Source organism: Protomyctophum bolini (genome assembly GCF_963924005.1).
Source record: "Protomyctophum bolini genome assembly, chromosome: 3".
In the NCBI taxonomy this organism is placed as follows: domain Eukaryota; kingdom Metazoa; phylum Chordata; class Actinopteri; order Myctophiformes; family Myctophidae; genus Protomyctophum; species Protomyctophum bolini.
In genome coordinates, this window is record NC_137864.1 from 19,030,751 (window position 1) to 19,057,584 (window position 26,834).

At 41.5% G+C, this 26,834-nt stretch overlaps 3 protein-coding genes across 4 annotated transcripts in view; 2 read left to right on the plus strand and 1 right to left on the minus strand.

Moving 5' to 3' along the window:
- The window catches only part of acer2 (alkaline ceramidase 2), a 30,196-nt gene extending 26,973 nt beyond the window's left edge, over nucleotides 1-3,223 (plus strand). Inside the window, exon 7 of the transcript XR_013963853.1 lies at nucleotides 3,105-3,223. The gene's annotated coding sequence lies outside the window, so the exon portion shown is untranslated. The remainder of the gene's footprint in view (nucleotides 1-3,104) is intronic.
- mttp (microsomal triglyceride transfer protein) lies at nucleotides 1,902-14,865 on the plus strand (the record flags this gene model as incomplete). Its single annotated transcript, XM_080758938.1, has 18 exons — nucleotides 1,902-1,971; nucleotides 2,281-2,468; nucleotides 2,635-2,778; nucleotides 4,363-4,470; nucleotides 4,559-4,675; nucleotides 4,777-4,916; nucleotides 5,049-5,199; nucleotides 5,599-5,756; nucleotides 6,032-6,200; nucleotides 6,570-6,686; nucleotides 6,889-7,101; nucleotides 7,739-7,950; nucleotides 8,096-8,193; nucleotides 8,671-8,792; nucleotides 9,151-9,378; nucleotides 10,022-10,146; nucleotides 11,749-11,919; nucleotides 13,517-14,865. 18 exons carry the CDS (start codon nucleotides 1,902-1,904, stop codon nucleotides 13,662-13,664), a joined length of 2,679 nt encoding a protein of 892 aa, XP_080615064.1. The 3' UTR covers nucleotides 13,665-14,865.
- A 1,051-nt stretch (nucleotides 14,866-15,916) lies between these two features.
- Nucleotides 15,917-26,007, minus strand: LOC308312566 (uncharacterized protein C4orf54-like). Of its 2 annotated transcripts, none has more exons than XM_080759209.1 (2): nucleotides 21,372-26,007; nucleotides 15,917-18,906 (listed from the first exon to the last, which is right to left on the minus strand). In XM_080759209.1, exon 1 carries the CDS (start codon nucleotides 25,932-25,934, stop codon nucleotides 21,378-21,380), a length of 4,557 nt encoding a protein of 1,518 aa, XP_080615335.1. In that variant the 5' UTR covers nucleotides 25,935-26,007; the 3' UTR covers nucleotides 15,917-18,906; nucleotides 21,372-21,377. The 2 variants fall into 2 exon arrangements, with proteins under 2 accessions (XP_080615335.1, XP_080615334.1); XM_080759208.1 differs by having other exon boundaries at nucleotides 15,917-18,914.
- Nucleotides 26,008-26,834: the final 827 nt, after the last annotated feature.

The following is a 26,834-nucleotide window of genomic DNA, read 5'->3' on the forward strand; positions in this document are numbered from 1 at the left end:
GCCCTAGGCAAGATTATTTGAGAGATAAAGCTGGATCAAACATGACATGGAGTAAAAAGATGTGTGCTCTGCTGATGGGGTATTATAGCCCCTCTCGGAACCCTCCATAAAGCTTTTATGAAATTTGGACTTTAAGCATAAAGTCTTAAAAATGTCAGAAACTTTACTACCATTGGGTTCTGCTTGTGGAGCTAGGGGTATTACTGCCCCAAATTGTCTGACCCTCATGTTTCATCATCATGATCAATTACAGCTCAAAAAGTCTAGTAGGCCTACATTGTTATGTGACATATGTCATTGTCAGTTATCAGTATGTAACCCCGTAACCGGGCTATTTGGGGGGGAAACAGCTAGCATGCAGCAGTTTATATGCCGATTTAACAGTCCTGGCTCTAACCTCAATGATCATTTATTTATTGGGGCGACCTATTTAGTGGAGGTTGCACGTTTCACAGTAATTTGATGCCTTCCGCTCCTTACCGACACGACCAGACCGACAGCCCCTTTTCCTTCTAGTTACCGGTATTCACGAAGTGAGAGCCACAATGTAGCGTCTGTTTATTCATCCTCCTCGTCCCCGAGTCTCAGGAAATTAGGTGAAAGGTTTCTAGATGGCGACGGCTCTTTATAAGGTAGGCTAACTAATAAATTGATACCCGTCCGGTAATCAAATCCAATCAATGTCAATTCAGATACGCCTATTATTGTACGGGAATGACAAACGTTAGCGATGTCATTTGTTTTATTTTCTAAAAATGAAACTTTAGCTCGTGAAAGAGTTCAATGTTTCATGCAAATTCGCAGTTGTCATTTTGATGAATCAATCACTGAGATTAGATTAAATTGATTAGTCCATGTTGCAGTACCGGAGACATGACTGCCCCCATAGCGCATCATGTTACATCTCTCAATTGTAGTAGATGGTCATCCTCTACTAAGTTAATGATTTGCTGTTTATTTCGTACTTAGTACTTGAGCGTGGAGTTTGGAGTCTGCCCTCCCCTCAGATAAAACATAATTGTAGTATCTTCAACGTGCCTGGCCTTTCCTTCTGACTGACTCTCACCAGTTTGATTCAACTGGTTACAAAGACAGCACACATTATGTTAGCCCTTGTTTTGTTTTTTCTTATAGCATCCTCCTGCTTGGATTCAGTTAAAGGTGAGTGTTTTCATTTGTAGATTTTCTGAAACATTGATGGTGTTGTTTTTAGACAATGTTCCAACAGAGAATGAAGTATAGGCCTGTTCATTAAATTAACCTTCAAGACATAGGTCTACCATAGTGTATAGATCTGTAACATAGATACACAATGCATTCATAGTAAAGGAAAATTGTAGGCCAATTGATTGATATCACAACTGGTCAGCAGACAGAATGCATGAGAAACTTACCATCATCAATATCAAGACTAATGTGGAATTGCTCCACTTCATGAAACATTACTGGACAGGATTCGTAGAACATTTCGTTTTTATTGATGCAGCAGCATACAATAGCCTGCTGTGAAAAGCTGTAGCCTACTGAAAAAGTGGAAATCACCTGGAGTGATGTCATAGTTCCCCATTCATTCTCAGTATAACTTCAGAAACTGTTGTTTGATGACATCACAAGTTAAGTCTTGTTTACTGGATGAAAAGAGTCTTTCTCAGGTAAAGAGAATGATTGCAATAACAAGTATTCTATTTAAAGGTGGTTGGTTTGCTTTGACAGTGTAACTTGATTACTAAACGTTGCATTCGTTTGTATTCGTTTACAGTGGCTACATCTCTGTGACTGGTGATGCAATAAAAAATGGACACGTCAGTCTGTCTTTGCCTGTGTCCTAATGTCACAGCTAACATACTACACTGTGTGGTAAAGAGATTGTATCTGGTCTCGGCTGAAACACACCTAGTTAAATGACCGTTGATTGTGGCCTAGTGAACTTGCCACGATTCATATGGGACATCAACAGGACACTAAAAGAAAGTAAAACCAACTGTTAGGTTAAATTATCCCTATAAAGAATTAACTGTTTTTGAAGTGAGGCCCAGACAGCATTCTAAAGATGATGAGGCTAATGTCACATTGTACTGCAAACAATGATGTAACACAGCAAATTTCTTAATTTAAACTGGGAAAATAGACTTGTTTCCATAAGTTTATTTTCAGGTTTCAATGTGCATAGCTGTTTTGTAACCTTAACATATTGAGTCACTTGGACTAGCTAACATTTCCACACATCTGTGTATTCTGTGATCTGTAATGTTTTTTTTCTCTCTCTCACTGTTGCTTCAGGTGCTGGCGTTGGACCCAGATTGAACAATGACCAGCTGTACAAATTCGCCTATACAACTGAGGTCCTGGTCGACAAGGCCAAAGGGTCAAAAGGGGGGAGTTCTGGCTATAGGGTTTCAAGTGATGTGGACGTTAACCTGGTTTGGAGAGCTCCAGATAGCGAGGATGACCAACTCATTCAAGTGGCGGTATGTGAGCATAACTACACACTCTAGTGGTGTGACGTTATGAATATTCAGCCATGTACAGTACTGAGTAGGAACAAAGTAAATCTTCTACAAACTTACCATGAAAGGATAGATAGGTGTACACATTCATTCATCATTTGACATGCCTCCTCCCTCTCAACAACAGATCTCTAATGTGAGGATTGATAATGTAGCCCATCAATCAGAGGAAAAGAACATCCTCCATGGCTCCACGACAGAAAGCCTCTTGGGGAACACCAGACTAGAAGCTCTAGCGAAGCCTTTTATGGTGCACCTAAGAAATGGAAAGGTAAGCCCAAAGACTTTCTTTATTTTGTTGTTGGAGAAGCTAAAGGACATCTACCATAATGTAACACTGAAGTGAAAAGGTGGAGGTAAAACGGACACCACCACAGAGCCCTGAGTGGGGTGGGATGGCAGTCTGCAGTGTCCATGGGTGGGAAGCCGGTAGGTAGGGGACCATAGACATAGAAAGGTATAGCCGCCTCCTTTGGCTCTGGGGTGTGTGTATCTCGAGTGCCATCTTACAGGGAAGGAAGCTACAGAAGCTTCCGCATGTGCCACAGAGTGGACGTTCGGTAGGCCAATCGGAAACAACAGCAGGTGGGGGGCAAGCAGGGGCGGAAGGTTCCTATAACGACAGTGGGTGCCCACCTTAGAGTAGCCTATATATTTTAAGGTGCCCACCCGCCCTGCAACTTATTATTATTGGCTTATTATTTTGCCAGCGGGTGCTTCGGCTCCTGCGCACCCGCGGAGTTGACGCCGTTGGGGGCAAGTCTTATTCACTTGAGTGGCAGCTTGCCTTCCGTTTGACTTCCGCCTGTGCTTCCAAGTTCCATTGGATACAGGTCGCTCCAATGAATTGCAGTGGCCAATGAGGTATCTCGGTATCTGGCCTTTTATATCTGTGTGTGGGACTGCATTAGTGACACCTACTGGTTGTTTGGGGCACCTGCTCAACAGATAGTGAACCTTGGCACTTTGTGCTTCTCTCAGGGGAAATGCCTCACTATCAGGTGAAAAATGCTGACTGGTGGCTCCTCCATGTGTAACAGAGGAGGGCTGTGGTTGTCTACTCCCTTCACAGGCCAACAGCAGGGGTTGGAAGCGAGTGACGGGGACTGCATGCAGTACACACGTGGAGGGAATTGGTAGTGCCTATATTGGGGAGAAAATGAAAGGGAAAAACTAAAGTAGTTAAAAAACCAACAACAATCAAGTGAAACAAAGTTTTAACTTGTAAACACATTTTACATACTTTGTATAACTATACACTTGACATTGACAGACTCTTTGTCTCCAAATCCATATTTCTGTTGACATTTTTTGTCAAATGTTTCGTTATCAGTACATGTTGCAAAACCCAAGGCCCCTGGTGGCAAACATCATAACCATATGTATCTCTAAAGGGAATTGGTTCTCAACAAAACAAAGAAGCAACAGTTTCAGATGTGATCTAGACCTCATTATAATCTTGTTAAATTTTGTTTGTTTGTCTGTAGATCATCAATTAGGGTCGATACCAGACAGATCTGTAAAGTATACGGTATATCTCTGCTGTCGGGCAGAAACCAGCAAACTCCAAAATGTAAAATTGTCAGCAAATGAAGAAAACCTTAAAATAACATCAAAGTTGGTATTGTAACTTTATATATATTCAGATACTTGCATCAGGTGGTGAGAGGGGGTGGAGTTAGCTGGTTTAATCGACAGTTTAAGGATCCAATGGAGTTAGCTGGTTTTGTCAGAATGGGGGGACCCATTACAATTGGGTCCACAACAAAAATAATGTTGTTGTAATATAAACACAATAACACAGTATAAGCCAAAGTTCAATGGAGCTGTTTCTTTTTCTATGCTGTTGCATTAGGTGAGAGCATTCTACTCCTATCGCACAGAGCCTGCAGTCATCAAGAACCTAAAAAGAGGGGTTGCCAGCTTGCTGCAAGTTCAACTCAATACTGGAAAGGTTATAGAGGTAAGTGGCTTTTAAAATATGTTAATGGTTTATTTGAAGATATGCACTGTAACTAAACTAACATGGTTTCTATTATATCTCGGAACAGAACGATGTGTCTGGGAGGTGTATAGTCCAGTACAAGGCAGCACACGGCCAAGTGACAAGAACCAAGATTCTGGACACATGCAGGACCCATGAGACTGGTTTTTCCACCCCCAGTCTGGTTAGTCAGCAAACGCATCCTTAAGCTGAATGCCGCTGTTCTGTCAGAAGGAACCACAAAAATATATTTTTTAATGACTGAATTTGTTCTCCTTCCTTCAGGTCTTGGGTGTGAGCAAAAAGTCCAGGTCTCTCACAGTATTTACGCTAGAGGACGGTTTCATCCGGTCAGCTGTGGCTGAGGAGACACACATACTTGCTGTCACTGCTCGGAAATCTGCAGGAGCTAAAGTTGTGTCCAGGTAAGTTTGGGGGTTGAATTGGTAATACAGCATTTAGAAATCACACTTACAGTATTTACTGCAAGGTTTCCCTTTTAGCTTGCAGCCATGTAAGCAATTTGCATTTATGAATTACACTTTCTCGTTACCTAGACAAGCCTTCACACTAGTTGGAACAGAGGCGGGGCCAGGGCAGGCTGCTGGGAATGATGTCCCTGAGGTTGTCGCATCACTTGATCCCCAACTGGCAGCCATTGGGATCATTGCCGAGAAAGTCAAATCCAAGTGCAAGGGCTGTCCAACAGTGAGTGATGTTTCAGTTTCATTAACAGAACTTTTTGTTTGCTTGCTTTTAAGTTATAGCAATTGCATTGATAATAGTTGTCCCCAACACCTATTTAAAAAGCGTTTTCAATAATGTAACTATAATTTAACTTCAACAGACTTCCATCTGAACTGAGTGGTGCTGTAGTACTGTACTGTACAAGCCCTCCTCCCTAGCGTCTTTGCGTGCGTGGAGCCAGCCAGCCAGGGACACACATTGCTGTGTATGGGAGTGGCTAGCACCACTCAAAAATGTTATTGACTTCCCTCACGCACATAGATCCACTGAAAATACATCCATACTGTATGTTTTTGCCGGTTTTATTGAATTTCTGTACTAGTGTGATTCCCAACTTCCCTGCTCTGTTTCCTCTGCTAGCTCCTTGAACATTGGCAGGCCAATCAGAAACAATTTGAACCAGCCAATTTGTCCAAGGCCACGGCACCCCGCAGCTTCCTGGCTCTGATCCAGAGCATTAGGAAGGCTTCCAAGGGTGAGATTCTCAAAGTGCTGAAGAGTGCCAGCAAGACAACCCTGTAAGCAGACACCGCCTCTATCCTACTGTTTACCTGTCTGTCACTGCCTCCCTCCTCTCACTTCTGCCAGCCTTGTATCGTATCCCTACACCAGTAGGTTCTCAAACATTTTCCATGTCAAGGACCCCCAAGCTCTACTTGATTAGGAGACAGGAATCTGTCACACTCTCATAGTCCCATAATAAATATGGTGTATGTAAATTATTTCATTTCCAGGTCTACTTCAGGATATGATGTGCCGCTCTTAATTTGAGTTGTTTCCTTCTGGTTTTCAGACCTCAGGTAGTAGACGCTGTCACGTCGTCGCAGACCTCTGCATCGTTGGACGCCATGGTTGAGTTCCTCAACTTCACAGACACCAAAAGTTTGGTTCTGCAGGAGAGGTTCCTGTATGCCTGCGGCTTTGCATCACATCCCAATGAAAAGTTGCTTAAAACTTTGCTGGTGAGCAACTTTACATATACATCATTTTCACATCTGCCCTTTTATAGCGCCACCAGGACTTATGCAAAACACTTTTTTAAATGACTCCGTCAGATTTTATCCAAATTTCACGCAAATTGGTACACATGATCTCTAGTCATGTAATCAAGATAGTGGCCCGTTTTGAACAAATTGCTGTAAATCATGAACGTATCATCCAATTGCGGTGAAACTTTGCACGCACATTCACACTACATTGAGGAATGAATGCCAACCATTTAACAGTATGGCGCCAACAGGAGGCAGATATGCAATAACCTACATGACCTGACAGAGACCTCTCCTCTGAGGAGCACTTTTTATAGTTAACAACTGTTTCTTCCTTTCCAGGACATTTCTAAGGAAAAGATGGGAAAGGTCGCCATCATTGACATCAAAGAGTCTGTGGTGATCATTATGGGGGCCCTGGTCCGCAAGCTCTGTGACAAAGGAGGATGCGATTTGCCGGTGCGATGATTAACTTCACTGACTGTATCTAAGTTATTATGCAATGTCAGTTGTAAGTTATCTAGTCTATTACTTACATCTGGATGGAAAACAAGATTTTAATCAAGGAAGCATTTCCTCCATGCCATACACATACACTGAATAGAAAAGTCATTTAAAAAAACAAATCTAACTGACGCCGGGGTCTATGTTTACCTCTCAGACGGTGGTTGAGCTGAAGAAGATGCTTTTGGAAGGTCCTGACAGCACACAGAAAGAGAACGAGGTCCAGATGTACCTACTGGCTCTGAAGAACTCGCTGCTCCCTGAGGCCATTCCAATCTTGACCAAATATGCTGAATCTGAGGTTGGGGCCCTCAGCACCATTGCCCTTACTTCCTTACAGAAATATGATTTCAGTCTCATTACAGATGAGGTATGTTACAAGATACATAACATCAAATGCTATTCTGTGTTCTTACATTAATCTTACATTAGTGTCAACTGCAAAAATAACTGCTAATCACATTTGAAAATGTGTTTGTTGAGCGACATGGTTGTGAGATTAAGTATACTATAAATAGCCCATAATACTATTGTTGAATATAAACAGGGATGGGTCCAATTCATTGACTAATCGTTAATAGGATCAAAATCGATGATAATAAAAAAATCAAATGCATATATTTTATATTCATTTATATATTATTGTATGAAAATAAAATATGTTGCAAAGGCTATATTCATATTGTCATCCAAACCCTGCCCATTTGACTACAATTTAGAGGATATCATTTATTTTGTTAGCTTAGGCGTACTGCAGGTGACTTGAATGCTATGGTGCAATGTTGAGTACAGGGCTACAGGCCCACCAAAGTGTGCCTGCATTATTGGTATTGATGCTAATGGTATATCATGTTATCATTTGCCTGATAGAGACAACATTTATGTGGATGGATAACTGGATATATATATATATATATATATATATATATATATAAATAAAACCGTTGACTATCAATTCATCGATTTTAATTTTTACTTTTGCGCATCCCTTTCTACCTGAATCCTAGGTCAAACAGACAGTGAGCAGGGTTTACCACCAGAATCGTCGGATCTATGAGAAGAACGTGAGAACCGCTGCTGCAGATGTCATCCTTGGCAGCAACCCTTCATACACAGAAGTCAAAAATCTGCTCCTGTCCATCGGACACCTGCCCCATGAAATGAACAAATACATGCTCTCCAAGATCCAGGACATCCTCCGCTTCAACATGCCTGCCAGGTGTGTCTTTGATCTAGATTAGAATATCCAATGAACTTTGAACTAAGATATGTATGTTGAAATGGCCCATGTTTCGCAGTGGACTAAGCTGTTTTTGAAGCACAAACGGTATAAAAAACACTGTTTTATTTTGTTTATTTTTCAGCAAAGTGGTACGAGAGGCTATGAAGGACATGAATTCCCATAACTATAACCGTTTTGCAAAAGTGGGATCCTCCTCTGCATACTCAGGCTTCATGGCACGTGAGTGGCTTTTTTTATTATTTCATACAAACCAACCAAGCCTCATTATTAAGTACTCATGTTAGAATTTTACCTCAGTTTAACATCAATCCCGGGCATGTCATAAATAATAGGAGAACATTCAGAGATAATCGGCAAACATTCGGCCAAATGGCAGATCTACAACACAACAAGATATTTTCTGTACGGGGAGGAATAAAGAGGACCATGTACACTATATATCCCTAGGGGACCCCTGTCAACTATAGGTTTTAAGTGGTTATAAACGGCATATCACTACATTTACAGATTAAACATGGATTTCACAAAAACGTTCGAAGGCTGATGTAATTCCTGAGTACCATTGGACTTTTTAGCCATTACATGACAACAAGTTAACAACAATCGCTGGCAGTGTACAGTAGATGAGGTGTTACATTGTGTCTGTAAACACAAACATGTATTATAAAAAATAAAAACAAACTCAACACTCTGCAGATACTGCTGATATCAAATCCACATACAGTTTGGACATCCTGTACTCTGGCTCTGGGATCCTGAGGAGAAGCAACATGAATATTTACAGCGCTAGTGGTGGAGCCCTGCTGCATGGTCTACAGGTGAAGCAACCATGCCTGTTATTTGAAACTATTTGATTTTGTGATTTCATGTCATGACTTTCCGTGACGTGTACAGTTGAGACTCAAGCACCTACACCTCACCAAGTCAAGCAACTGCTTACTATGTACCGTACTAGAAAGGGATCCCAAACTCTTTTTCCCAAATCTTCCAGAAACCGAACTTACAAAAGAATCATTATGAATTAATGACTTAAGCCCCATTTAAACATTGTTAGTTTAGTGGTAAAAAGAACCCCCCCCAAACGGGTGCGTGGCCTAAAATGGATTGAGTCCCTATGTTTGGGAAAAACTGATGTACATGGAATGCCTGTAATCATTGCAATCTAATGGTATTCAGGTTGCGATTGAGGCTCAAGGCCTTGAGACCCTGATTGCTGCCACACCTGATGAGGGAGAGAAAGACCTGGAGTCTTTTGCTGGAATGTCTGCTATGCTGTTCGATGTCCAGCTGAGACCGGTGACGTTCTTCAAGGGATACAGCGACCTCATGTCCAAAATGTTCTCCATGTCCGGGGATCCCATAAATGTTGTGAAGGGTCTCATTTTGCTGACTGATCATTCTGAGGTAAGCTTTTGCCACTGTATAGCTTATAGCACATCAAGCTGTTTTGAATGCGCACAAAGATGACTTCTGGCCAGTGTTGCTCCTGAGCTCAAAAAGTGGTGTTAACCCTTGCGTCCCAATTCTGTCATTAAAGGCAAAACTGTAAAAAGGAAAATGATAAATCTAATTAATATTAAAATAGCTGATCTACAAGCTCACTGCCCCTTCCCATTCGCTCTGCCCAGTCCCTGGGTGTCTTTAAATCTCTCCTAAAGACCCACATTTTCTCCCTGGCTTTTAATTTTGTCTGAAAACGCATATACCGGTACCCTTCTTATACCATGTTTGTATATACTTCTGCTCTCACTTGTTGCTTTGTTTTGTCTTTTCTTTTCATTACATGCTCTTGTTCAGCACTTTGGTTTGTCTTCGGTCAATGTAAATGTGCTATACAAATAAACTTTGATTTGATTTGACAACAAAGTGCATTGCGACTGGTTGTGTGCCAGTAATTCAGCATTTCTGAAATAATATAGATGTTTTTGTTTTAATATGTATCCGTGAAGTGGTATTTGTCGTATAAATTGTGATTAGATGGTATCATGTCTATTGTTTATATTCCTATTCACCATCACTGTTCCCTCCTCCCCCTGTCCATCTCTAGGTTATTCAGCTCCAGTCTGGTCTGAAGGCCAGTGCAGAATTCCATGGAGGCTTAGCTATTGACATCTCTGGAGGCATGGAGATCAGTCTGTGGTACAGGGAGTCAAAGACCAGCATCAACAACAGGTATGCTGTCCAGATGGCTAGAATAATACTTATTCTAGACAGAATCTTCCAATAATAAAAAGGTGCCTGCTGGCCTAGTGGTCCAGGAGCATGCCACATATAGACTCTGACCTGACAGTGCTGCATGTCTCTCCCCTTCTCTCTCTCCATCTTTCCTGCCATTCTTCAATTGTATCTATCAATAAAGGCAGAAAAGTCAAAAAAGAAGAATCTTCCAATAATACAGCTGACTAGGGCTAACCAAAAATATATTGAAACCAGTATTTAGAACCAGACTTATAAACACATAATCAAGATCAAGGTTTATTTGTTTTCTTATATAAAGGAATATTCTTTTTTATAATCCACTAAATCGATTAACTACTTAACCCAAATACTTATGCTTCGTTGTACAATTGGTGTACAAAAATAGTGAAGATTGACGATCTACACGTTGCGAGTTTGTACATATGCTAAGGTTTGAAATAATCCTCTGATTTGAAGTTAGAGCTAGAGCTGACACAGTCAGTATAATATAGCACATTTCTGCTGCTTTCTGTGCAAGTTGCTGTAACAGTAACAGTTCCTTTTGGGTAAATGTGAGATAATATATGATCTCACGCAATGTACTGTACTTTTTCGCTTCTGTCCTATCTTTTAGATGTTTAAGCTGTCCAGGATGAATATATAGAGCAAAAGCTGTGGTGATAAAAAAAAAAAAAGAAGACTGAAGGCAACCTTTGTAATTCAAAGGTCCCCGGCTATGTCATCGTACTGTAAATAGATTCACGTTGTTGGATTTATGCAAACTTTAGATGGTCTATAAGGGTGGTCTGATTCATTTTTTCCACTGATGCCTTGGACAAGTGCCCGAATTGTGTCTGTGACTATTCATGACTGCCTCATAATTGCGTATGTGTGGGTATGACATCAGTTTGTCACCCGCCCACTGGTGGTCTATTTTAGAACTCTACTGTCAATACCAACAGTAGCTGTTGAACAAGGGACATGTCAATCAAGCATAGTATGTCTCATTCAGATTAGATGTCTCACTGACTCTGATGATGAAATAGCATTGAATGGGGGGTAACCCAATATAAGTCACTATTGTGTTTTGTCTGTGCCATAGGACTGTGATGTATCATGTAACTACATTTTTTACCCTTAAGCTAAAATGTAGTACATCCATATCAGTGATTCAGTGTAAAAAAAAGATAACAGAGGACACCCAAGTATATTTCCTAAAGGGACAATGTATAATCTAGATTCATTCTTCATATTCATATTTAATTGACACATTGAAGAGTTATTCAGGGTGAGGTGATGGGTACAGGGGAATGGCAGAGGCAGGTGAATGGATCAACATAGTTGTACCTCTTGACTTCCACTGATAATAGAGTGGTTGGCTATCTATAGGAGCAGAACAAACCACAGTGGCATCTCTGCCAAGGCATGTCTCTGTGCGTGGGCCAACATACAGAGGTTATACGTTGAAGCCCTTTGATTTAAAATTAAAATTAACACTGGAAATTGTTATCACATTACCTGGACTCTACCGTTGCAGTGTTTGAACTAAATGTTTGTTTCCCTGTTGAACGCATTCTCCCGTTGTTTTGGCCACAGGGGTGCTCTCTTCGTCGCTGGCAATGTGACAGTAGACCTGGACTTTGTCAGAATGGGTATGGAGGTCACCTTTGAAACGGAAGCAACACTGGACTTCATCACTACCGTGCAGTTCTCAAAGTATCCCTTCCTGGTGTGCATGCAGATGGAGAAGACTACCTTTCCCTTCAGGTATAAGAACATCATTGCAGATACTGTAGAAAAAAGTCTTTGTTGTCACTTCACCCTTATTCAGATTTTTCCTTGACATTTAATAAGAACAATGGGACTAATCTCTCAAGAACAGATTCTGTGCTGCGCTACCAAATCTGTCAGCAAGGCCATTCAGAATGTCTATAGTCTATACACTGTTGATAGTGGGAATGAAAACATAGGCACACCACAGGAAATGGAGGGCTGAGGCCGGGCCAAATGGGCCAACATCCTGTTATACACATTCTACTGGGGCCTGCCCTCAAAGTATATATTAATAGAGACGGCACCCGGAGGAAACCCTGAGGTGAAATGGACACAGTGGCCGAATTTGGTAGTGCAGCTCAAGCCAGCACTGGTCCGTTGGCTATCATTGCGCAAGTTCACGTTATTGGGCCCATGATACGTGAACGCTACTGTATACCATACCATACCATACCATACCATCTTTATTTATATAGCACATTTTAAAACAACAACGTTGTACCAAAGTGCTTTACAGTAAAACATTAAAAAACACAAGTTCATTTAAAAACCACAAAAACAACCACGAACAACATGCACAGTGTCACATTAAACATCGAAACATCTCATACTGTGCTTGGAAAAGCCAAGGAATAAAGGTAAGTCTTGAGGCGTATGTTTCATACGTGAACACGCGCCAATGGCGCAATGATGCGGCCAGCGCGTTCATGTGTTTGCTCAAATCCATCCCAGAATGCACTCTGTTCCTAGGTGGAGTGAAATCGCCTCATGCGCTTAAGTGGATGGGAGGAGAAATCCCCTGCCGTCTCTATTAATATATAGTCTAAGGGCCTGCCCCAGAGGCAAATTCAAAGGAAACAAACTGCAGAAGGTGCTGTTTTTTTTCTATTTTTTGCCGATGGGTTCCCAGATTGCAATGGGACTGACCAAGTTAGTTACTTATATTAATTGATCATAACAATTGAAGGTGATTAAATGTGCTCGTAAACCACTACAGCTACGTTTCAATTTAAATATGTCAAGAATGGTTTCCAAACACATAATTACACTTACTCTACTCACATTTATTTGCATTTACTGACACCAAATAAAATGTTACAAAAACAAATCATTCATAACCTTTTGTATAGTTGCATGAAGTATATTGCAAAGATGTGTAGTTGTCATTAACTCCCAAAGTCAGTCACACAACTTGTCACACCGTTTGGGAACTTTCTTCTTCTTCATATATTTTTCATTTCAGTTTATCATTTACATGATTATTGTGAACGCAGTGATTGCGAACGCAGTGAGCACTTACTATGAGACCTAGCAGATCATGTCTGTCTGTCTGTGTGTCCCGCTTTTGTGCCCATATATGGAGCTGAGTGATTACGTCACCATGACTCAGCCATAACCATATAAGGACTCCCCAAAGCAGCTATACGTCCAAAACCCAAATATGTACGAGCTGCGTTCGCTTCCCGCGTTTGCGCATCTTACTGGTATTCATTTTACCTTGTACTTTTTCTTTTTACATATTCCATAAAGGAGCAGGAATCTTAAATCAGATTACATAAAGTGCTAAATTTCCATTCTTTGCCATTTTCAGTGAATCCATAACAAAGTACGAGAGCCTGCCGTCAGGGAAGACTATTGCATCACACAAAGACAGAAAGCAGCTTGTGCCCGGTTCGGAATTCCCACTTCATCAAGAGAATTCCAACATGTGCAAAAAGGTTTTTGAGTCTGACTGGTAGGTAGAGGACATAAGATGAAGATGGAGTCGTGGTTGTTATTGGAGGACTCTTGAATCTAGCCGGTGCTCTCGCTCAAAGAATATTAATTGCATTGAGTTTCACGTTCCACTTCAGACACAAGCCAAGTGAGAGCATGAATCCCAATTTATGCTTAGTCGTACGAAGGTGTAGCGCGCCGGAAATAGCCGATGTACAAGCTCACAATGTGTTGCAGCCGTGTGTGACGCATTGTGATCTGCTATTTTCTGCGTGCAACATCGTTGTGCAATGTATCATAAATCGGGCTTAACAAGGGAAAGCAACCATTTACAACACTTGCAATGTTTACATTCCTCCGAGTATTTAAGTTAATTTGTTTTGTTTGAAATCAGGAGTTTTGTATTTTTATATTTATAAGGGATGCATTTGTATCATTTGTATGGTAAATGATACTCGGTATGAATAGTACCAAAGCTATTTTCCCTTAAACAGAAACTATGTAAATATCACACTCAAGACATTAGAAAGGATTAGCTTTTCCCATTTGAATAAATTCTCCTATACTTTGACATTTGGTAGAGCAATTCGGTATTAGTAACTGACACTCTAGTACTATTATTACAGACATAACCACAATGGTTCCCTTTTTCATAATAATATCAATCCTGGATATTTAATTAGGACTATTTAGTTAATGCACACTACAGTTTCTTCTTTGTGCTTATGTGAGGTGAAATTATTTGCAAACGGCAGACCATCATAGCGTATATGTTTTTGTATTGGGCCTTAATTGGTCCGTGTTTTCAAAAGCATTTGGATAGTGGTGGTGGAATACGCACACACACACACACACACACACACACACACACACAGTCTACATATGTATGATACATGTGTGTGCTATTCCACCAATAAATGTACACTGGAACCCCTGGTATGTGACCCCATTGACTTACATGTGGTTTAAAAAACATACAATATATCAACATTATAAGTTGCAGTCTCACACACACACGCTCGCGCGCACACACACACACACACACACACACACACACACACACAGTATGATGTCTTATGTTTTGGTACTGTAAACATTAAACATGGAATGTCCGAACTTGAGAAACGTTTTGATCTGACTGAAACACATACTTGTTGACCCAGGTGAGACGATAAATCTGGAGCTTTTCTGTGTCACAGTTGTGACATCAGAGCCCCTGCTGGCATGCAAGCACAACAACTGGGCCTTAATGTAGATTCTTTAGAAACCACGAGAGCAGCTGGGGGCAAACCAGTGTCTGCCAGTCTTGACGCGTCCATGGCAACGGAATCAACACACCGCCAAACTGTCAGGTTAAACTTAAGCCTCGGCCGGGTGGAGTTTCAGTGCCACCAGAAAGCTAACTTTGCACACTGGCAGACGCCAAAGCTTTAGTACGTGTCCATTGACATAAATCTGATTTACTTCCTTTGAGGCATGTCATCTGTTTTTCATCTTTCCAGCAAATCAAATTCGATCAGGCTTCCTTCATATGCAAAAGACAGTCATGATACTCAGGGAAATTAAAGGAATGATGTTATCAATGTACTCACTATCCAATCATTTTAGTTGTGCAGGCCTTCCATTACTGTTAAACAAAACGCCTGCGGTCTCCCAGGCTAGTGCTACTGTAGCATGACTTTTTTCCTGGAAGGAATTGCTTGGGGAATCCTTACTGTTAGATCAGTTCACTTAAGGTTGGTTGGAAAAGTTCTATGAGCCTTTGCAGATTAATAATGCAGCAGAGGAGATTTAAGGACTTATCTAGCAGTTGTTTGCTGTTTTTGAAAGTCATGACTGTATTAGCTTGATAAGGGATTCCTTTCAGGATTGCCTTATTATGGGCTTCACCACATGTTTAAGCACACATTACCTTTATTTATAAATTAGGATTGATTTACAGACATTATCCAATAAGATGAATCTTCCTTATTGTTGGTGGAGGCGCAGGTCACTTATTGGAGCTTGGCTATGGCTGGTACGTAGACCTACTAGGTCCACGTACCGTAACAGGCTAACAGCCCCTCTTTCAGCAATCTACCATACTTCCATTCAGCTCTTAAAACTGTCTCTTTGTGCATACGTGTACACACACACACACACTCTTTGCAATTAAAGCGTTAGCTTTTTTTGTTTCACCTCCATTTAGTAGCACAGTACCCGAAGGCTCCATCATAATTTCCATCAGACATTTGTATTTTACCAACAGACTCACGCCATATTCAGTTTGCTTGCATTTTGATTTTTATTCCAGACATTCATAGACTTGTCTGTCTACAGTGCAATCTCCTCTCGCTGGTCATATTTCATCACCTTCAAGCATGCATGTGCAAACACTGCACTGCTTCTCCTTCAACATATCCCTCACTGTCATCCTGACCTCTCGCTCTTTATGAGGCAGTCAACGCAATCCATCGTTGTGTATAATGTATACACCATGCCCCCTAAATGACTGCCTTGCATACTTCACATCCAACATGTTGTTCCATTCAAAGTGGCGACTTGCCATTAGGCATTCACCAACACACTTTTTTTTAACCATCCTCACTTTCAATTGACCATCTAATTTCAAAAGCAAGCTTTGACAGAGTCAATTTCTTTCAAAGGGCTTGGTAGCCGACATGAAGTCAGAAAATCAATGGAGGACATTTTAAAGAATGTTGTCAAAAACATGTTAATCTCATATGTTACAGTGCATTCAACTGGGCTAAACTTAACAGAATGACAACTTTACATTTTTTTAAGTCCACTTAGTGCTACGTACATTATACTGTATTATCACAAATTTCAGACTGTCACCTTTGGTGACACAATAGGTGTAATTCAAGTGCAATTTAAGAAAGAACATATTGGTAGTATTCACAAAATGTCAGAAAATGGATATTTTGGGCATAATTTTACTTGATATGTATTGTGAGAGCATAAACATTAATAATAATAATAATAAAAAAGTATGTGACAGGATGTACACTTTGCATGTCATCTACACACAATAGTTCCTAAAAGAACGTGATTGCCTTGAAATGTTCTAATTGAAATAATAACTTGGTACTCATATTTGTGCAAATTGTATCATTTTAAATGAAAATCTTTGCTTTACTTGCACTGCTCTTAAAGTGCTGGCTGGCAACCCTGAATGTTGTGTGTAAATGAAAAGTTAAATTAATTGGACAGTTTTTAATTACCATCGTTAAATACTGATCAATACTGAGCAATCCATGTAGAATGAGAATCTACAACCAATTTTGCAAATCACTGCATGAAGCCATACATCTGTAATGAAATCAACTTATAAGGCAATTCATACGGTTCTTTTGTCATATACGCAAAATAATATGTATTCTACAGAGTTGAGGTACATAGACTGGCCAGCAGCTCCAAATACCTTTAATGTATTGTTCATATTTGAAATATGCTAAATCCACAACCTACAGAACAGAACATTGAATCTCGCTTTAAGTGAATGAAGCCCATTTACATAGCGTGAGGAACCCTGTTGCTGCACTGCAAAAAGTATTCAAAAGGAAACGAGCACTGACAACAGAACAAAATAACACCATATCTTCACTGCACAGAAGTCAGCAATGAACAAGGACAGTGATATTCAGTCAAATCTGGAGTTTTACCTAAACTCCAAGAACTGGGGAACGGACACGGATTGTGTAATCGTGTGGATATGAATAGTTTTAGTGCACAAGCCTGATGGCAGATGACAGGCCAACATATATACGTATATATATATTTATACAGTGTACAAAAAAAGTACATTTTGAACAAGACGACAAGACAAAGTTATAGGCGAGACCATTAGCTTTAAAGTCACACCCCATGAATGTGTATCAGTCAAATACAGAGGTTCTCAACCTTTCTGGATCGGGGCCAAAAATCTCTAGAGCATGATTATTCAGTCAATCGATTGTGAAAATCTTATTGTTTTTCCATATTATTAGGGGGCCCACACAATATCCTCGCACGGCCCACTAGTAGGCCCCGGACCACAGGTTGAGAACCACTGTTCTAATACTGTATGACCCTCTCTACAGTGAAGTAACTTGACTCCTTGTTGTATGCCCACAGAGTGCTGAAATACCATGCATAGCTTCTCACCCCAGACACTGACACGTTCAGACAGACAAGCACCATGTCCTTTCTCCTTACACAAAAGTGTAAAATAAACCACAACCAATAGAGGAGGTTATCCTCTAAAAGTCTTGACTGTAGCTGGCTCTGTTTATCCCAGCACTACTTAGGAAACATTTTGTCCATAAGTACAGTTGCTGAACAAGATTTACCAGCTCCAGTTATTCTGAGTAACACTTTTTTAGTGTTTTACTCTATATCCTACTTGAAAACATTACTATTCAAGGAGTGTGCTTTGAACATAAAATACAAATGTACATCACAATATACTGTACAGCACAGATATTAGCAGCACTGTGTGACATAATTCAAAAAGGGTTCACAAACTGTATTTCAAGTAGTAGCCTATTATAGCCACACATTCTAAAAACAAATGGAAATGCCTTGGTGAACAATGAAAATGTTCTTTGAAAATTAATGGTCCTGCCATACAGTATCTTAGTCAATTACCATTGGAAGAATAGGCTAACTGACAACAACAACAAAAAGAAACATATTTTAGCAGGACAGCCTGAAAATAGTTTTGAAATGTCAAATTCAATTCCTCTTAATATGAACATTATGGGCACTGAAATAATATTCTGTTTAACAAACATCAGTGCTGACAAGTGGTCCCGACCCTATCCCATGTGTAAAGAAGATGGTTTCTTTGCTCATTCCTCCTGTATTTTTGAAGCATTGTGACAATGCTACACTAACCTTTTGTGCTATAGCTAAAATGATAGCCAAATAGATAATCAGTGTTATGGAAATCCTTTTGAATCAACATTTTGCAGTGTCCAAACTGAACAGAGATCAGTTTCATAGACAGCAATTGATTAGAAATGACAAAGCAGCATCAAGTCAGAGCCTAGCAGAGCAATGTGCCAGAGGACATACTGTACTAGCTTATGCTTATTCTGCAATGTGCTACAATGCATACAGTGAGTAGCCTATGCTGCACGGCAATCTACAAAAGTAGAGCTCCGCTGGGAGTTGAAATGGTGGTGGGAGTTATGGGATATTGATCTTCACGTGATGAAGTAGGCCTTGTAGTGGCCAAGTGGGCTGGCGATGAAAAGTTCTTTTAAAAGGGTAGATTCCTCACTGGACACCTCAACCACAAAAAGAGAAAATGTAGAAAATTAAACTGAGATTAATGCAATATAGTATACTGTACAAAACATACTTGTTTGCAGTATTTTGTTTGAAATAAAGAAATTCATTCAATTCTGGCATTCCTATCCCTTAAGTTTTCATTTAGATTTTTTACATATTTTCACACATTAGCAAAAGAAGCAATTCTACAAGTTCACAATGTGTCCCATCACAACTGCGTTCTGCCATTTTTGTTTTTCATTTTAGGACTTTATATATTATATTTAAGTGGTTAAATATTAGAAATACAATCAATACCAGAATGGGTGCTCTGAGCTTTCAGTAACAGACACTGACTCCAAATCAGCTGACCCCGTTCAGCCAAAACTACTGCCAGGGCATGTGGCACGATTTGTTTGCATAGTGCTGAAGGTGAGCGGTGCTCTCTGCCACCTCCTCCTCCTCCTCCCCGGTTAGGAAAAAGTGGAGGGGGAGGGGGCTATAAAAAGTTGACCCTATCACAGCCTTGCAGACTCGCTTCCAAGCCGGAGCAGCAGTGGCAGCTGTCCTCCCCCTGCATCAGCACAACAAATACTTTACATTGCCTGACCTTTTCCTCCAGCATCACTATCCCAGCCATGCCCCCCTGTCCCTCTGCCACACACACACACACACACACACACACACACACACACTCGCACACACACACTCACACTCACACTCACACTCACACTCACACTCACACATGCACGCGCACACACTTGTTGTACTCCCCTTCACACCACTGGTCAACCCTGAGCTAGGCCCCCTGCCTGCCACCAGTTGACATGGATCCTTCATGATCATGCAGTTGTATTCTGTACTCTGACACATTAGCTGAGAATGTCTTGAGAGTAGTTGTAAGTGAGTGTATGAGAGACAGAGAGGAAATCTAGTCTTGAGGAAGCTGGGTGTCACTTCTGTATTTAACAAATTAGTAAACTATAGAGTGGCATTGCTAAAGAGTATATTATTATATTGGAGTCAATCAACTTCTTTCTGTCTTTCATTAACATAAACTAAGCAACTATAAAAGCAGCTTTGTTTTTGTTTTGTATCACCGGTAGGCCAAAAGCCGGACAGCTGATAGTTGGACATTATGTTTTAGCCCTGCGACTGTCTGTCCGTCCGTCATGTCTGGCCATCCATCTATCTATCCGTCCATCTGTTTGTCTATGAGAAGCTAATCTCCGGCACCACTGGACCGATCAGTATGAGACTGGCAGGCACACTCCTAGTAGGCCAAGGAAGAAACTGCTAACATCGCCTCATTTTTGCAGATAACAGACTGATTCATGTTTTCGGTCAAAAGCATTTTTCCCTGAATTCCTTGGCTCATGATACGCCTTTTTACTTTTTATTTGTGCGAAACACACCTGTTGCTACCCTCTGTCAGATTTTGTCCAAATACTTACACACTTCAGTGGACATTACTTCAGTAGTTATGTGATCAAGAGTCAAGACGCATGTGTCAGGTTTGTAAGATTCTACTTTGATTGGCTATGATAAGCAAAGTTTGCGGGAGTGACCCGTTTTACACAAAATGCCACAAATCATGAAAACAGCGTCTGATTGTTAGGCTTAGGAAACTTAATATAATTAATTCTCCGCTTTTTCCGCTTTGGTTATTTGTTTGAATACAACTGTACCAGCGTACTTGAGATGGCAACATTTTACTGAAATGGCACCTACATAGAACAAACGCATTCATTACTTCAAGGTTATTTCAGTTTAATGAAGGGTTTCACGACACATTATCAATAACTCAATGTAAAGTGTCAGACTGGAATAGTTCTGTGTGACACTCCAACCCTGAGAATAAACCATGTAAACAAACTCGTCTCACACTATCAAAATAGCCCGACAGTGTGTAATGCAGAGAAAAGGGAACTGAACAGTCTAGCTCGAGATCCATCACCCCAGTTGAAAATCCTATCTCCTAACAAGCCGAGCCAGAGTTCATCAGTGTCAAGTTACCTGTCGTGAAACTATTGCATGTCTATTAACGCTGACATCCCACCCCAGTAGTCACTCTAGGCTGCTTGCATTATCACTAATGCATTTACAACTGCATCGCAAACATGGCATTGGACACGAAATTGTAAAATCAGATCCCTGCACAAATTCAGATGCCCGTGTGAAAGCTGGGCTGAGGTTGTTCTGTTCAAATATAAACTACCTCAAACTATCAGATCACATCAAACTAAAAAAGGAACTCTATGAACTCTCAGTGGCTTCCATACCGATATTTAATGGCACCTTTAAGCTAAGCTTCTACTTGTTTTTTTTTGTTAAATTACAATTACACAAACTCTCACATAGAACTAGGCAAGAATGCAAAATAAGATAGAAAGAAAGAAAGAGAGAAAGAAAGAAAGAAAATGTATAGTAGTACATTTATATGTGAGTGTGTCCATGTGCTCAGGGTGACTTACTCTTGGTTACCGATGTTCCACTACAAAGCTCATGGTTGTGCCGTCGAAGGAGGGTGGAGCGATGATTCTCGGACCTTGTTGTGATGTGATGCTAATAACTGGCTTGATTTCTGAACTGGCTGCCCTTCCCCTGGTGTTGACATGTGCCATAGTCACAGGTAGTCGTGGTGGCACTTTTGGGGCCCCTCCTGTAGCGCTGTAATATGGGCTCTCTGTAACTGTTGTGCACTGGGCTTGCCTGCTTTGTTTCTCCCGTGCATCCTCGGCCGCAGAAAGATAGACTTTCTTCGACGGCTGTGGCTGGGCAGGCAGAGTTGGTGAAGGGATCAATCCCGGGTAAATCATGTATGTGGGGGCATAGGTTCCAGGGTTTAGTGCCAGGGGTGACACGGACAGGGGTACAGGGGTGACAGGGGCCACAGGTGAATGAGGCATGGGCACGTCCACATACTGACCTGTCTCGGGGTCAAACAGGCGTTTGGTTGTGGCCTGTAATGGTGTCTCTACCAGGTAGTAGTGTCCCGTTGTGGGATCCAAAAGCACCTTGCGTTGGGTTTGTGGGATGGCCTCTACACTTGCAGGGGTAGGTGACGTGGTAGGGACAGAGGGAGAGAAGCAGAACACCTGCGGTTGTGGCACTTGCAAAGCAACTGGCACAGGCTGGTGGTAAATGGTTGCAGATGGCTCCTCAGCTGAATGGCTCTCCGTGACAAAAGGTGACCTTTGTGAGTACTGATCAGAACACTCAGGTCTCTTGGCATCACCTACTCTGGCCTGACCGTTGGCCTGACTAACATTAGAACTGCCTTCTTTGGAAATGAAGTTGGGCTGCAGCTCTTCTTGATTCAGCACTTCGATTTCACTTGTCTCTCCTCCCCCTGGTATGGTTAGATAGTTCTCAGAGTCGGAGCTGGACAGTGTAATATTGGCATTGGTGACATTGCATTTGACCTTTCCCTGATGCCCCTGCCCACGTTTTGAAGGTGCTATTTTCACTGACAGTGGCGCCATAGGGGTTTTAGAGCCAACACTTTTCATAGTAGATAATGTTTGTATGCTGCTTTGTAGAATGTCATTCCCCAGAGAGCTAACGCTGACAGGTGCCTTACCGCTACTCCCAAAATGGAGCACACTTTTGTTACTAAATGTTTTACTGTGTTGCGATTGAGTTTTGAAGGCATCCTCGTTATATGGAACATGTATGATTTTAAGAGTGCCTTTATTTTCTGGACACTTAATCAATGATTGAGAGACCTTGTTAGTGCTCGTTTCAGCTTCTGTCATTCTATTGCTCCCTGCTGCTGTCATCACGTCCTCTGCACCTTGCTCTTCACTGGCAATAAGTGAAAGGACATGGCTGCCAGTGACAGGTTGTGGAGCCTGGGATTTACGCTTCCATTCATTTCTGTCAAAAACATAAAGCTGTTCCATCGTTTTGACAGCTGCTTTTAGTTTCTCTAGTGCAGCCTGTTTGGGTATTTTAGACTCACTTCTCCTGTCGCCTGTATCACCCATCGCCCTTTCCTGCCTCTGCCTTGACATCTTGCTTTCAATGTTAGTCTGGAGTTCTGATTGGTCAGGATGGATGTGTTTGGCTAAGACAGGTGCCACTCTGCTCGTTGTACACTGTGCTGATGCAGATTCACATTTGGAGGTTTCGGGTATGATTTTGGGAGACGATCTGCCGACCTCCATTTGTTTCTGTGAAAATGAATCAGTTGTAGCCATAGGTTGTTTGATGTTACAGTTTGTTTTTACTGAGTGGCACTTAATGACAATAGGAGACGGCAATAGATGCTTGATAGTCTCTTTCTTAGTCCTGTCCTCATGTGTATCAGCAGCAGCAGAGGTGGAACATTTACTTTCACTATTATCCATAGACACAAAACGATATGAACTTTTCACTAACTTGCGAACATCTCTGACATGATAGATGGGTGTTTGAAACTTGCACTTGTTGTCTCTTATGTCTCTAACTGTGAAGTGTGGAATCTTATCTGACGCAGCCAGAACATGGCACTTGGGCTCACCAACTGTCCTCACTGTATTTACAGTATTGTAACTTATTTTAGGGGTTAAGAGGCTGGCGATATTGAGTGTATACCCTTTATTCTCTTTTACACTTCTCAGTCGAATCTTTATCTCAGGTGGCTTTGTCTCCTCCTCTTTCTGTGCGGCTTTTACATTGTGTCCCATGTTCGAATCATTTTCACTGTCCTGCACTCGAGCAGTTGTGTGTGCGACAGGCATGTTGCTTAGCAAGTCATCCACTCCATCCTTCTCTTTTGAGAGGAGATGGGAGCTTGGAACATAAAGCTTAGACAATTTAGTTAATGATCTGCTGGCATCCATTTCTTCCTTTGCTGTGGCTCCAATTGTCACATCTGTGGGGATTTCAGACTCTTGGTTGCCTTCCTTTAGTGACTGAAATGCACTATTTAAACTGGGGTTAAGTTTCCCTTTTGGAGGCTCACTTGCATACTTCTTGTCATCGTGTCCTTTCTCTGACAGAGGTAAGCTATCATCTGCTGTCTGCTCCTCTGTGGGCTCACAAGAATTAGCCCGACTGGACACAGTACCTTGTTCATCAAGAGAACTAAATCCTGAACCTGTTTCTGAGGTTTGCCTGTGAAAGCCTTTTCCCAGATACCTTTCTTTCATGGCTTCATGATCATTACATTGACAGCATGGAGAGTGTGATTGATGTTTGTCACGAATTTCCCCCCTTTCCATTTTGCGCTCTTGTTCAAATTGCATCTTTTTGGAAATTACATTTTTCAAAAGACTTGATGCAAAAACGGCCTTATTGTGTGTACCTCCCACAATATCCCCGTCGTCATGGCGTTGATATTGCACTTCACACCCCAGCTTGGTTGACACGTTGCCGCTAATCTCGTGCTTGGAACGCGACCCGTGCACCTTTTTGGAACATTTTGGGCGCTTTGCACCTTCGGGTATCTCAGCTTGGACGTTGCAATGAAAATTCACTGTTTCTGTCAAAGTGATAACATCACCCTGCTTTGGCTGAAATTGGCTTTTGAGTTCTATCTTCTTGGTAGAAGAGGATGCTTGTTGAGAACTCTCCGTTTTCTTGTTCAGTTCATACAATTTGGTTTGGGTATTGCTAATTGACTTGCCATGTATATTCGTCCTGTCTGTAGTCTGACTCATCTCGAATGAACTCTCTTGGGAAATGGTATTCTGATCTATTCCCTGGGACATATTGCCATATTTTAAGTCAACATAAGCTGACCACTTGTTTAATCCAATGCCGTACTCTGACACTGAAGACTCACTCGAAGCACTAAGATTTATGGCATCAAAGTAAGGGCATGCCAAGCTGCGGAAAGACTTGGCAGTTAAATTACGCACCTCCTTATCAGCGTCGTCCAGCTCGCTGATCGAACTGGACGCACCGCTGGAATAGTCATTAATATCTTTACCTCTTAATTTAGTTGCTAGGTGCTGACGACCAGGCGCAGGGATGAAATACTGGGGCCTGGCGTTGGAACTGGCGCTGGAACTCGTAAAAAAGAAGTGCCCCCTGTCTCCCACGTGTTTAAACGTGTTGTTGTCATTCCCCAGAATATTGTTGTTAGGGTCGTTGACAGCCCGGGAAGAAGTTTGGATCGACAAGTGAATTTGCCCCGCGGGATTCACCGTTTGGTTTTTGCACATCATGGACCTGCTTTCATCCGAGCTGGCGCACAGATCACTCTCCTGTTCGGCTCTGACAACCGCTCCAGCAGCGCGTTGATGCGCAACGTTCGAATGCGCTTTGTTGCTTGTTTTCGCCTTCTTTTGACTCCTGCCATCCAGAATTAACGTTCCATCCTGACTCTCGTCACTTTCAAAAGAGGCATAATCCACAAAGGAATAAACTAGATTCTCGTCTTCAAAGTCCCAGCAACCTCCTCTTCCCACCTCGTAATCTACGTCGTGGTCCAGTTCTGTCAGCTGGATCTCATGAGTTGTAATGTAGTGCGATTCGTCTTCAATTGGATCACATTCACAGTGCTCTGACAACACCACACTCTCTCCGTCGTCAGACTCAGATTTACTGTTCATTTCCGTGTATTGTAACTCGTCACTTTCACTGCAGACGTTTTCATTGCGATCACTTGCTGGGTCAAACTCGTTTTGAAATTGGTTCTCATTTTCGACTTCCACATTCGGAACTCTAGTCAATAATAAAGTATCCAAGGAGGGATGTTCACCTGAAACAGGTCTGTCGGTCCACTTTTCCTTTGAATGTTCCCCCTGGAAGTCATCAGAAAGAATTGTGTCCTCACCCCCAAAGTCCTTGAGACCATTGGGGCTCCTCTCTTTCAATGTGTCATTGTCGCATTTGATAACAGCAATCTCGTCGCCCGCGCCCGTAAAAGTCACTTTCACAGTTTTTGTTCCTTCTGATTTCATATCAAGCGAGTTATCCAAATCAACATAATTGGATTCGTCTCGGCGTGTCTCGGCGTGGCATTTGGCCTTGTCCTTGTCTGGGAGCAGCTTTCTATAAAGTCCAGTGTCATCTTGGTAAGTGAGAGTTTTCTCGACTGCTTCCATTTGTCGTTTCTTACCGTCAGGTGGTCTTGTTAAAGATGTTAACCTGACACAGGACGGAAAACTCTGCAGGCGTGTGAGAGGGTGAGAGGAAGGAGAGATAGTTGGGAGGGGGAGGAGAGGGGCGTTAAGAGAGAGGTGGGAGAAGGGGGGGAGAGAGAGAGAGTGACAAAGAGAGAGGGGGAGAGAAAAGGAGTGTGACAAAGAGAAAGCGAGGGCGGCGAGAGGGGGCGAGGGAGTGTGTGAGAGAGAGAGCGCGCGCAGGGGGAGTCCCAAGGAATCCCCCCATGATATATCTTTGACGTTTGGAAGTGGAGCTGTTGCCTTAATTTAGCAGTGTATCAAATACAGATAATTAGCCTACCTTGTTAACTGTGAATTTAGTAGCCTACATGTATATAGCTATGCCACTGAGACTGAATTTCGTGGTTTCAGCACTTTTTTGAGGGAACAGCTCCTGTTCCTATAGATATTTGACCAGTTATCCTGTGTTTGTGATGGCAGCTATTCACAGTTCAAGATTATGATAAATTATTTTTTTCATTGGCCTTATTAGCCTTATTTGGGCTTAGGCTATCAGTTATTTGATTATTTTTACGTTTTCATTTAATTTAGCCATAGTGAGTTTAGGAAGCTCTGCATCAGCATCATGACATGTTGACCATGTTTCCCAAACAGTGGCATCGCTATTTCTGTTTTTATTTGTTTAAAAAATCACACTTTTTCATATATAAACATTTTAAAAGTGTGCACTTATGATATTTGATGTCTGAACTAAAACTTAGTAACACTTTTTGACACAATGTTATCAAGATCCCCTTGTGGTTGAAGCAGGTAACATATAGCTATACTGCCAGATGCTACATGTTCGTTCAGAGAATTTACAATTAGATTTATTAAGTT